The 13449-nt window shown below is 46.4% G+C and overlaps 1 protein-coding gene across 1 annotated transcript in view; it reads right to left on the bottom strand.

Moving 5' to 3' along the window:
- gdpd2 (glycerophosphodiester phosphodiesterase domain containing 2) overlaps positions 1-13449 on the bottom strand; it is a 186576-nt gene that overhangs the window by 50690 nt on the left and 122437 nt on the right. Inside the window, exon 10 of the mRNA XM_070881987.1 lies at positions 7515-7597. Coding sequence (XP_070738088.1) covers positions 7515-7597 — 83 coding nt within the window. The remainder of the gene's footprint in view (positions 1-7514; positions 7598-13449) is intronic.

Below are 13449 nucleotides of genomic sequence, written 5' to 3'. Positions count from 1 at the left end.
TGCTCCCACTGCCTTCTGGTGTTCAGCCTTGAAGGTCTCTTGCTCCCCGGTGGATAGAGGTCCTCATGGTGTCTTTTTACCCCCAGGACCAAGGCTTCCAGTGCCGCTTCTGAAAATCTCCTTGCTCTTTCTGTTATGCATAGAAGAACTCCACAAGGCTGAGGACTGTGAGCTAAACTTAGTGTGACCTTAGTCTTCTTTAATACAACTGTAGAGTGCCTAAACAACATGGCAGCCGACCTTTTATACTGGCCCTGCACGTGTGTGCAGGTGACCATTAGGACTCCAACAGTCGCGCCCTCTGGTGGCAAGTATTACATAATTAGATACATAACATCACTTCCCCTCCAAAGTCTTCGACACAAGGTATTTACAAGTTGAGGCGATCCGGAGCCCTTCGTTCCCTGGTTGATCGTCTAAGTTCAAACCCTGGCGTGTGTGAGTTGATCGGGCCATTGCTGCACTGCACCGGTCTGTCAGGAACGGTGGGTTCAGCTCTCGTGATTGACAACGAGGTCGATTGCTGGTTGGGTGTGAGTTGGTGGATCGTCGATGGTGATGTCCTCTTCAAGTAGTTCCTAGTTGTCAGTAAATCGCAATTTGGTCTGATCTAAATGCTTTCTGCACATTTGGCCATTTGATTATAAACACCCTATTCCCTTCCTTGGCCAAAACAGTGCCAGCAACCCACTTGGGACCATGACCGTAATTCAGGACAAATACTCATCGTTAACTTCAATGTCACGTGAAACAGCAGTGCGATCGTGGTACATGTTCTGCCAGTGTCGCCGGGTTTCCATGTGATCATTGAGATCTGGGTGGACTAAGGAGAACCTAGTTTTGAGGGCTCTCTTCATTAACAATTCTGCTGGGGGAACCCCAGTGAGCGAGTGGGGTCGCGTCCAGTAACTGAGCAGAATGTGAGACAAGTGGGTCTGCAGGGAGCTGTCCGTCACGCGTTTCATGCTCTGCTTGATTGTTTGGACTGCCCGCTCCGCTTGACCGTTAGACGCGGGCTTAAGCGGAGCAGACCTTACATGCTTGATGCTATTGCGGGTCATAAACTCGTAAATTCCGAGCTGGTGAAACACGGTCCATTGTCACTGACAAGGATGTTGGGCAAGCCATGGGTGGTGATCATGGCCTGGAAGCTTTCAATGGTGGCTGTGGACGTGCTGGATGACATGATTACGCATTCAATCCATTTGGAGTAAGCATCCACAACTACTGAAAACATCTTTCGTAAAAAGGGGCCGGCAAAATCTACGTGGATCCTGGACCACAGTTTGGAGGGCCATGATCACAGACTCAGTGGAGCTTCCCTTGGTGCATTGCTCAATTGTGAGCAAGTGTTGCACTGATGCATGCATGACTGCAAGTCCGAGTCAATGCCGGGCCACTAAACATGCGACCTGGCAATTGCCTTCATCATGACAATTCCTGGGTGGGTGCTGTGTAGGTCGCGTATAAACGTTTCCCTGCTTTTTTTGGCAAAACCACGCGATTACCCCATAAGAGACAATCCGACTGGATGGGTATTTCATCTTTGCGTCAGTGAAACGGCTTAATTTCATCTTGCATTCCCCTGGGAACGGCCAACCAGTTCCCATTTAGGATGGAACTCTTTACTAATGATAGCACAGGATCCTGGCTGGTCCAGGTCCTGATCTGGCGAGCTGTGATGAATGACCCCTCGCTCTCAAAAGCATCCATGACCAGTAGCAAGTCTGTGGGCTGCGCCATTTCAACCCCGGTGGTGGGTAATGGTAGCCAGCTGAGAGCACCGGCATAGTTTACAGTGCCTGGTCTGTGGCGGATAACATAGTCATAAGTGGATAATATTAGTGCCCATCTTTGGATGCGGGACGAAGCATTGGTCTTTATACTTTTGTTCTCTGAAAACAGCGAAATGAGCGGCTTGTGGTCAGTTTCAAGCTCAAACCGAAGTCCAAATAGGTACTGGTGCATTTTCTTAACCCCACATACACATGCTAACGCCTCTTTCTCAGCCATACTATAAACTCTCTCAGCCTTAGACAGACTTCTAGATGTGCATGCAACTGGTTGGAGGTTGCCTGATACATTGGCTTGCTGTAACACACAGCCGACTCTGTACGAAGAGGCGTCACAAGCTAGCAGTAAATGTTTACATGGCTCATAGTGTACAAGTAACTTATTTGAACATAGCAGGTTCCTGGCCTTCTCAAAGGCTGTGTCTTGAGATTTGCCCCAAACCCAGTCATCACCCTTACGTAGCAACATGTGCAAAGGCTCTAACAACGTGCTCAACCCGGGTAGAAAGTTACGAAAGTAGTTGAGAAGTCCCAGGAACGAACGCAGCTCCATCACATTCTGTGGTCTGGGTGCATTCTTGATGGCCTCTGTCTTTGAGTCCGTGGACCTGATGCCATCTGCTGCAATCTTTCTCCCCAAAAATTCGACCTCTGTCGCCAGGAAAACACACTTGGAGCATTTCAGCCTGAGTCCCACTAGGCGACTTAGAACCTCTTCCAGGTTGTGTAGGTGTTCGATGGTGTCACGATCGGTGATCAGGATGTCATCTTGAAACACAACGGTGCGCGGAACAGATTTCTCTGGAAAATTGCTGCAGCCGAGCGAATCCCGAAAGGGCACCTGTGGTATATAAACAGTCCTTTGTGTGTGTTGATGCACGTCAGTCTTTTCAAAGATTCAGCCAGCTCCTGTGTCACGTAGGCGAAGGTTAGGTCCAACTTGGTGAACGACTTCCCCCCCCGCTAACGTTGCGAACAGGTCATCCGCCTTGGGCAGCGGGTACTGGTCCTGTAGTGAGACTCGGTTAATCGTTACCTTGTAGGCTCCGCAGATTGTGACCGTGACATCGATTTTCAACACCGGAACAATTGGATTGGCCCACTCGTTGAACTCGACTGTCGATATGATTCTTTTGTGTTGGAATCTGTCCAGTTCGATCTCTCTCATCATGTACGGAACCGCCCGAGCCTTGTGATGGAGGGGCCATGCATCGGGGCCTAGATGGATCTGTACCTTGGCGCCTGTGAAGTTGCCAATGCCTGGTTCGAATAGCGAGGGAAACTTGCTCAGCACTTGAGCACACGAGGCGTCATTCACTGAAGATAGTGCTTTGATGTCGTTCCAATTCATTCTAATCTTTTCTAGCCAGCTTCTGCCGAACAGGGTTGGGCCATTGCCTGGAACAATCCACAATGATTGGTCATGCACAGCTCCATCATACGATACCTTCACTGCTGCACTTCCAATGACTGGTATGAGCTCTTTGGTGTAGGTACGCAGCTTTGCATTAATCGGGCTCAGTTTGGGCCTTTGTGCTTTATTGCCCCACAGTTTCCCCAAAAGCCTTCTGGCTTATTATTGAGTGACTCACACACATGTCCAACTCCATGCATACTGCAATTCCATTTAATTTGACTTCTAGCATTATAGGAGGGCTCTTGGTGGTGAAGGTATGTACCCCATATACTTCCTCCTCGGGTTGAGTTGCCTGTGCTGTGTGATCCGCGCCGGATCGATCATCCTCTGCCACGTGGTGTGTCGCAGCATGTTTGCACATTCGCTGGAGGTGCCCCATTGTTGCACAGCCTTTGCACACGTAGTGCTTGATTCGACATTGATGGGTCCGATGATTACCCCTGCAGCGCCAACACGGTGCTAATGGATTCACATTCACCCCCGATGGCAGACTCTGAGTCATCACATGTCTTGCAGCCGCAGACGTATAGGCCCTGCCATATGCAGTTCGGCCTGCTAGCGACGTCATTTTATGCACAGTACCTGCCGGTGGGCTTCGATGTTGAGAAGATATCTGTTTGGTGTTATCGTCTGTGGCCATGCGTGCTTGGGCGATCGCAATGGCCCTGCTCAGGGCTAGGGTTTCGGCAGCCAGCAGCTTTCGAAGAATGGCCTCGTGGCTGATGCCCAGCACGAAAAAGTCCCGCAGCATTTGCCCCAACGCAGCTCCAAAATCGCAAGGTCCCGTGAGGCGTCTCAGGTCGGCGACATAATCTGCCACGCCCTGGCCCCTGGAGCGATGGTGCGTGTAAAAACAATACCTGGCCATGAGGATACTCTCCTTCAGCTTGAGGTGGTCCCGAACCAGCGTGCACAACTCTGTATATTCCTTCTCCGTTGGTTTTGTCGGTGTGAGCAGATTCTTGATGAGGCCGTCTATTTTAGGCCCACATACAGTGAAGAGAGCTGCCCTGCGCTTGACCGCGTTAGTGTCTCCTTCCAGCTCGTTGGCCACAAAGTACTGGTCGAGACGCTCGTCGAAGGCTTCCCAATCACCACCCTCTACGAATCTCTCTAATATTCCAACGGCAGCCATGGTTGCGTGAAGGTTTGTATTCTGTTACTCGTCGCCAATTGTTATGCATAGAAGAACTCCACGAGGCTGAGTACTGTGAGCTAAACTTAATGTGACATTAGTCTTCTTTATTACAATTCCAGAGTGTCTAAACAACATGGTAGCCAACCTTTTATACTGGCCCTGCACGTATGTGCATGTGACCATTAGGACTCCAATAGTCGCGCCCTCTGGTGGCAAGTATTACATACATAACACTTTCCTTTGGCTGTTGGGTCATGGCTCTGTTCACAGTGAGGTGCTTCTGCAACAAAGCGCTTCCTTTTAAGTAGTTGAGAGAACCTAGGCCAAACTTTATTGGCCATAGACTGCATCCAAAATTGGCACCCCTGTTCAGCGCTAAGCCAATCACGTTTAGTGCTGAGATCAGCAGGTAACACAAATCATGCATGTAGGCATCACCACTTTGAACGGGCGTGGTAACTAGTGCTGTACGATGCCCTTGCCCGTTTTCGGGCCTGATCCAATTTCTAGGCTTGCGTGTCTCAGTGAGGAGTCTTCAATCTGATTGGTTGAAGAGACAAGCTGATGCTTTCCCTGCTCATACATGCCACAAGTTCCCTGTAGCGGGTGTTACACTAAAAAAGGATCTCAAGTAACCCTAAGTTGCCACTCAAAAGCCCACGAAAAGTCTTTGGGCAGCTGTAAGTGAAATGAACATGAGTGCGGTTCCTTCGCCGCTGACCACTAAATCCGGGCCAATGGGGGTAGGTCAGAAGAAATTGCCCGCCTCTGGCAGAAAGCTGCTCCCCACCCCCCATGTTGTTTCTCACCTCACTGATATCCTGCTGCAGATCTACCCTGCCATTCCTAAATTGGACTTTTTAGACTCTTATTTCCAATATTAAGTTTCTTAGTTTAGTGAGAAACCGTGATGATGGCTGAAAGGATTTTCACCATTTTTTGGTAATATTTTGAATAATTTAATTGTGTTTCTTTCCCTTTTTCTAACTGGTAGCTCTTGCTGACTGTTCATTGTTGCTTGGTTGTTTTCACACGTCCTTAGTCCTTTTTCACTGGAAGTTTATTCGTCATTTGTGATTGATGATTTGTTGCTCTTTCATGCATGTGAAATTTGAGCTAAACAGGTGGAAACATGACACAGGCATTTGCAAGTGTGAGGCCCAAAGCTTGCCGCTGAAATGCGATAGACAAGATTTTGGATTCGGAATATTCTCCACCCGGATCCCAGTAATGGGCAGATTCAACCCACAGGCATTGACACAAAAACTGTACATTGGTGTATGGGTTTTCCACAGTAAGAGGTGGGGTTGAGGGTAGAGTACTGAAATAAGGGATAAGGGTCTCCTCCCACACCACTCGAGTGCATCTGCTAGCAATATAGTTGGGATGCAACACTGATGACACCTCATCTTGCAAAGCCAATTGTGTTCCATACGAATCTGCCCTCTCACCAGCATGAAAATGACAGGTTAAGTAACTTCTGACAGTTCTGACAATAGGTTACTGTATTGTATTTGCTTCATGGGTTCTTTGCTTAAGAATTCATAGCAACACATTGGTGTTAAGAACTAGTTGGTTTATTAGCAAAGGTTTAACAATCACACTACACATTATCAGTTCATCCATCATCATCATAGGCAATCCCTCGGAATCGAGGAAGACTTACTTCCACTCCTAAAGTGAGTCCTTTGGTGGCTGAACAGTCCAATACGAGTGTCACAGACCCTGTCACAGGTGGGACAGACATTCGTCGGGGGAGGGGGTGGTGGGACCGATTTGTCGCACGCTCCTTCCGCTGCCTGCGTCTGATCTCTTCACGCTCGCGGCGTTGAGATTCGAAGAGTTCAACACCCTCCCGGATGCACTTTCCCCACCTAGGGCAGTCTTCAGCCAGGGACACCTAGGTGTCAGTGCTGATGTCGCACTTTACCAGGGTGGCTTTGAAGAAGACCAGTTCATCCACCAGGCTCACAACCACCTGCTTCCCAATTGGCTGGGGTTTTATTGAGTCTTGTGAACATCACATGCCAGGCTAAGCCACTCCCACCTCAACAGCTCTACTACTATTTTAAGTTGCACCTGTAAATCAAGTGCCCCCTGATTAAAGGGGGGGGGGGGCACTAAAACTGACACATTGAACAAATTAAACTTCTGACGGTAATCTTAAATCAAATTAAAATTTGGTTGCCGGGGGTGATGATGCACTCCAGTCCCTCCGGTACCCACCTCTCCCGGAAGGCCGCGAGCGTACCGGTGGACACCGCGTGCTCCATCTCCAAGGACACTCTGACTTGGATGTAACCATGGAAGAGAGGCAGGCAGTCGGGCTGAATGATCCACTTGACCGCCCGCTGCCTGGACCGGTTGATGGCCACCTTGGCCATGCCCAGGAGCAGACAACAGCTCTACAACATTTTGGGGGGGGAACAAAATAAACATTAGATCAAGTGCCCCCCCCGATCTGGGGGACACTCTAGACACTTTTAACTGCCTTCTTTTTTCATATTTTTTGTGTTTTTTTGTGTTTTTTTTTCTTTGGTTTTTTTTGTGATTTTTTTGGGGCATTAAAACCATATATTTTACAAGTGCCCCCTATAAAAGGGGAGTTGGGCACTAAAACCGGCAAGTAAAACAAATTAAACTTTAAAACATATAAAATCAAATTAAAATTTGGTTGCCAGGGGTAACGATGCACTCCAGTCCCTCCGGCGCCCACCTCTCACGGAAGGCCGCGAGCGTACCGGTGGACACCGCGTGCTCCATCTCCAAGGACACTCTGACTCGGATGTAACCATGGAAGAGAGGCAGGCAGTCGGGCTGAACGATCCACTCGACCGCCCGCTGCCTGGACCGGTTGATGGCCGCCTTGGCCAAGCCCAGGAGCAGACAACAGCTCGACAAACCTGTGAGCATACTCACAGGTGCATACATTACAGGTCACCAACCTGAAACATTAACTCTATCTCTCTCTCCACAGATGCTGCCTGACCTGCTGAGCATTTCTAGCATTTCCATCATCAGCAGTATTTTGCTTTTGTAGGCTGAGTAACTTGCTCGATGGGAGCGGCGGAGGGGGGTGTAAGTGCACAAGGACTATGTAGTAAAAGTCAGAAAATAACAAGATAAAACCTGAGATAACTCCAAGACATTCATGCTTATCACATACCTGATCTGCACATCAGTTTCAAATGTAGACACCTCAGATTTCTCAGCCTCCTCAAAAGACATCAAGGTGTTCTCTGGAGCCAACTGAAACAATATGTATAACAGTCACCATGCGATATGCCCCATATCCAGTGTCAGCATTAAACACTCCCAAAGCAGGTACATAAGAACATAAGAAATAGGAGCAGGAGGGGGGAGTGATTGCACAAGGACTATATAGTAAAAGTCAGAAAATAACAAGATACAACCATACGACCCCTCAAGCCTGTTCCACCATTCAATAAGATCATGGATGATCATCCACCTCAACATTTTCCAGCCCGATCCCCATTTCCCTTGATTCCCCTAGACTCCAAAAATCTACCTATCTCAGGCTTGAACACATTCAGAGACTCAGCATCCATAGGCCTCTAGGGCAGAGAATTCCAAAGATTCACAATCCTCTGAGTGAAGAAATTCTTCCTCATCTCTGTCTTAAATGGCCTATCCCTTATCCTGAGACTGTGCGCCCTAGTTCTAGACACTTCAACCTCTCAGCATCTACCCTTTCAATCCCCATTCTACACAATCTCTCATCATAAGACAGCCCTCTCAACCCAGGAATTAATCTAGTGAAACTTCATTGCACCATCTCCAAAGGCAAATATATCCTTCCTCAGATAAGGAGACCAAAACTGCGCAATACTCCAGGTGTGGTCTCACCAAGGCCCTGTACAATTGTAGCAAGGCTTCCTTACTCTTATATTCCAACCCCCTTGCAATGAAGGACAGCATGCCATTTGCCTTCCTTGTTGCTTGCTGTACCTGCATGCTAGTTTTCTGTGTTTCTTGCACGAGAACACCCAAATCTCTCTGAACACCAACATTTAAAAGTTTTTCTCCATTTAAAAAATATTCTGTTTTTCTATTCTTCCTACCAAAGTGAATAACCTCACATTTCCTACATTATACTCCATCTACCACCTAACTGCCCACTCACTTAGTCCATCTATATCCCTTTGCAGACGCTTTGGGCTGGATTTTTGGCTTTGCTCATTTCGGGACGTTAAACGTGGCGGGGCGGTAAAGTTTACGCCCGGGAACAGTTTGCACATCAGTCAGCAAAATTCAGCTGCTGAGTGTGGGGAGGAGCGCTAAGGGAGGCGTTGCACACTTCCCTCTTCGCGTGCTAGGCTGGCTGAGCAAGTGAAAATCCCAAACTAAACAGCTGGCCTTGGAGCGCTCTAAGTGAGGCCTGGGGAGAAGAAAAAAAACCTGAAAAAAAATCACCCAAAACATTCCCAATAAATAACTCATGCCACCACAGCATAATTCACAAAAAAAAAATAATTACATTTACCTGAGGCCGACATTACTTACCTCACTGCAGCCTCCACAGCTTGGACTGTCGGCTTTCACAGGCGGTCCCAGCACGGCGCACTACGGAGCGCTGCAGATCGGGCGGAAGAAAAAATTGAGCCGGTGTCGCAACCAGGGGCGTTGCACACTGGCTTCCTCTTCCAGGTGGTAATGCTCCACGCCCCACTGAAACCGGCACCGAAAATCCCGGTAGGGCGTTAGAAGCTGACCGCCCACCCGGAAGAGTTTACCGCCGCCATTGCTGCCCCTCCGGGGCGCAAACAAAGGTGGCAGCAAGCCAAAAGTCCAGTCCCTTGTGTGCTTTTCACAACTTATTGTCCCACCTAGCTTTGTATCGCCAGAAAACTTGGATATATTACACTCGGTCCCTTCATCTAGATCATGAATATAGATTGTAAATAGCTGAGGCCCCGGGACTGATCCTTGCAGCACCCTACTAGTTACAGTCTGCCAACCTGAAAAAGACATGTTTACCCTACTCTCTGTTTTCTGTCCGTTAACCAATCATCTATCCATCCTAATACATTGCCTCCAATTACATGATCCCTTACCTTGTGTAAAACCTTTTATGTGGCACCTTATCGAATGCCTTTTGGAATTCCAAATATACTACATCCACTAGTTCCCTTTTATCTACCCTGCTAGTTGCATCCTTAAAACACTCAAATAAATTTGTCAAACATGATTTTCTTTTCATAAAACCATGTTGACTCTGCCTAATCATGTTATGATTTTTTAAATGCCCTGAAACCACTTCCATAACAATGGAATCTGCTGGGACCGTTCTAGAATCTAGGGAATTTTGAAAGATCGAAACCAATGCATGCACTATCTCCTCAGCCACCTCTTTTAGAACCCTAGGATATAGGACGTCAGGTCCAGGGGATTTGTTGGCTTGTAGTCCCATTAGTTTCTCTAGTACTTTTTCTCTACTTATATTAATTACATTAAGTTCTTCACCCTCATTAGACCCTTGGCTCCACACCATTTTAGGTATGCTTTTTGCATCTTCTATTGTGAAGACAGATACAAAATATTTGTTTAATGTTTCTGCCATTTCCTTATTCCCTATCAAAATTTCTCCTGCCTCAGCCTCTAAGGGACCAATGTTTACTTATGCAACGCTCTTCCTTTTTACATATTTGTAAAAGCTCTTACAATCTGCTTTTATATTTCTTGCTAGTTTTCTCTCATAGCCTATTTTTTCCCTTTTCATCAATTTTTTGGTTATCTTTTGCTGGTTTCTGAAACTCTCCCAGTCTTCAGGCTTAAAAGGAAAAGGAGGTGGGGTAGCATTGCTGGTTAAAGAGGAGATTAATGCAATAGTTAGGAAAGACATTAGCTTGGATGATGTGGAATCTATATGGGTAGAGCTGCAGAACACCAAAGGGCAAAAAACGTTAGTAGGAGTTGTGTACAGACCTCCAAACAGTAATAGGGATGTTGGGGAGGGCATCAAACAGGAAATTAGGGGTGCATGCAATAAAGGTGTAGCAGTTATAATGGGTGACTTTAATATGCACATAGATTGGGCTAGCCAAACTGGAAGCAATACGGTGGAGGAGGATTTCCTGGAGTGCATAAGGGATGGTTTTCTAGACCAATATGTTGAGGAACCAACTAGGGGGGAGGCCATCTTAGACTGGGTGTTGTGTAATGAGAGAGGATTAATTAGCAATCTCATTGTGCGAGGCCCCTTGGGGAAGAGTGACCATAATATGGTGGAATTCTGCATTAGGATGGAGAATGAAACAGTAAATTCAGAGACCATGGTCCAGAACTTAAAGAAGGGTAACTTTGAAGGTATGAGGCGTGAATTGGCTAGGATAGATTGGCCAATGATACTTAGGGGGTTGACTGTTGATGGGCAATGGCAGACATTTAGAGACCGCATGGATGAATTACAACAATTGTACATTCCTGTCTATCGTAAAAATAAAAAGGGGAAGGTGGCTCAACCGTGGCTATCTAGGGAAATCAGGGATAGTATTAAAGCCAAGGAAGTGGCATACAAATTGGCCAGAAATAGCAGCGAACCTGGGGACTGGGAGAAATTTAGAACTCAGCAGAGGAGGACAAAGGGTTTGATTAGGACAGGGAAAATGGAGTACGAGAAGAAGCTTGCAGGGAACATTAAGGCGGATTGCAAAAGTTTCTATAGGTATGTAAAAAGAAAAAGGTTGGTGAAGACAAATGTAGGTCCCCTGCAGTCAGAAACAGGGGAAGTCATAACGGGGAACAAAGAAATGGCAGACCAATTGAACAAGTACTTTAGTTCGGTATTCACTAAGGAGGATACAAACAACCTTCCGGATATAAAAGGGGTCAGAGGGTCTAGTAAGGAGGGGGAACTGAGGGAAATCTTTATTAGTCGGGAAATTGTGTTGGGGAAATTGATGGGATTGAAGGCCGATAAATCCCCAGGGCCTGATGGACTGCATCCTAGAGTACTTAAGGAGGTGGCCTTGGAAATAGCGGATGCATTGACAGTCATTTTCCAACATTCCATTGACTCTGGATCAGTTCCTATCGAGTGGAGGGTAGCCAATGTAACCCCACTTTTTAAAAAAGGAGGGAGAGAGAAAACAGGGAATTATAGACCGGTCAGCCTGACCTCAGTAGTGGGTAAAATGATGGAATCAATTATTAAGGATGTCATAGCAGTGCATCTGGAAAATGGTGACATGATAGGTCCAAGTCAGCATGGATTTGTGAAAGGGAAATCATGCTTGACAAATCTTCTGGAATTTTTTGAGGATGTTTCCAGTAAAGTGGACAAAGGAGAACCAGTTGATGTGGTATATTTGGACTTTCAGAAGGCTTTCGACAAGGTCCCACACAAGAGATTAATGTGCAAAGTTAAAGCACATGGAATTGGGGGTAGTGTGCTGACGTGGATTGAGAACTGGTTGTCAGACAGGAAGCAAAGAGTAGGAGTAAACGGGTACTTTTCAGAATGGCAGGCAGTGACTAGTGGAGTGCCGCAAGGTTCTGTGCTGGGGCCCCAGCTGTTTACATTGTACATTAATGATTTAGACGAGGGGATTAAATGCAGTATCTCCAAATTTGCGGATGATACTAAGTTGGGTGGCAGTGTGAGCTGCGAGGAGGATGCTATTAGGCTGCAGAGTGAGTTGGATAGGTTAGGTGAGTGGGCAAATGCATGGCAGATGAAGTATAATGTGGATAAATGTGAGGTTATCCACTTTGGTGGTAAAAACAGAGAGACAGACTATTATCTAAATGGTGACAGATTAGGAAAAGGGAAGGTGCAACGAGACCTGGGTGTCATGGTACATCAGTCATTGAAGGTTAGCATGCAGGTACAGCAGGCGGTTAAGAAAGCAAATGGCATGTTGGCCTTCATAGCAAGGGGATTTGAGTACAGGGACAGGGAGGTGTTGCTACAGTTGTACAGGGCCTTGGTGAGGCCACACCTGGAGTATTGTGTACAGTTTTGGTCTCCTAACTTGAGGAAGGACATTCTTGCTATTGAGGGAGTGCAGCGAAGATTCACCAGACTGATTCCCGGGATGGCGGGACTGACCTATCAAGAAAGATTGGATCAACTGGGCTTGTATTCACTGGAGTTCAGAAGAATGAGAGGGGACCTCATAGAAACGTTTAAAATTCTGACGGGTTTAGACAGGTTAGATGCAGAAAGAATGTTCCCAATGTTGGGGAAGTCCAGAACCAGGGGTCACAGTCTGAGGATAAGGGGTAAGCCATTTAGGACCGAGATGAGGAGAAACTTCTTCACCCAGAGAGTGGTGAACCTGTGGAATTCTCTACCACAGAAAGTAGTTGAGGCCAATTCACTAAATATATTCAAAAGGGAGTTAGATGAAGTCCTTACTACTCGGGGGATCAAGGGTTATGGCGAGAAAGCAGGAAGGGGGTACTGAAGTTTCATGTTCAGCCATGAACTCATTGAATGGCGGTGCAGGCTAGAAGGGCTGAATGGCCTGCTCCTGCACCTATTTTCTATGTTTCTATGTTTCTATGTTACTACTATTCTTCGCAACATTATAAGCTTTCAATCTAATGCTATCCTTAACTTCTTTAGTTAGCAATGGATGGATCACTTTTCCTGTGTAGCTTTTGTTTCTCAATTGAATGTATTTTTGTTGAGAATTATGAACTATTTCTTTAAATGCTAGCCACTGCTTATGTACTGTCATACCTTTTAATCTATCTTTCCAATCTACCTTAGCCAACTTGCCCTTCATACGTATGTAAGTGGCTTTATTTAAGTTTAAGACTCTAGTTTCGGACTTAGGCAAGTCACTCTCAAATGTAACGTGCAATTCTATCGTATTATGATCATTCTCTCCCAGAAGATCCTTTACTTTGAGATTGCTAATTAACCCTGTCTCATTGCACAATACAAGATTGGTTGGTTCCATGATGTATTATTCGAGGAAACTGTCGCGAATGCATTAATTGAACTCGTCCTCCAGACGACCTTTAGCAATTTGATTTGTCTTAGTCTATATGAAAATTAAAGACCCTCATGATTATTGCATTACCTTTGTTATATGCTCCTACTATTTCTTGATTAATATTCTGTCCAATGG

Source organism: Pristiophorus japonicus, chromosome 6 (genome assembly GCF_044704955.1).
Source record: "Pristiophorus japonicus isolate sPriJap1 chromosome 6, sPriJap1.hap1, whole genome shotgun sequence".
Classification (NCBI taxonomy): Eukaryota; Metazoa; Chordata; class Chondrichthyes; family Pristiophoridae; genus Pristiophorus; species Pristiophorus japonicus.
Note: the sequence above shows the minus strand (reverse complement) of the source record. Positions and strands in the feature narration are given on the sequence as shown.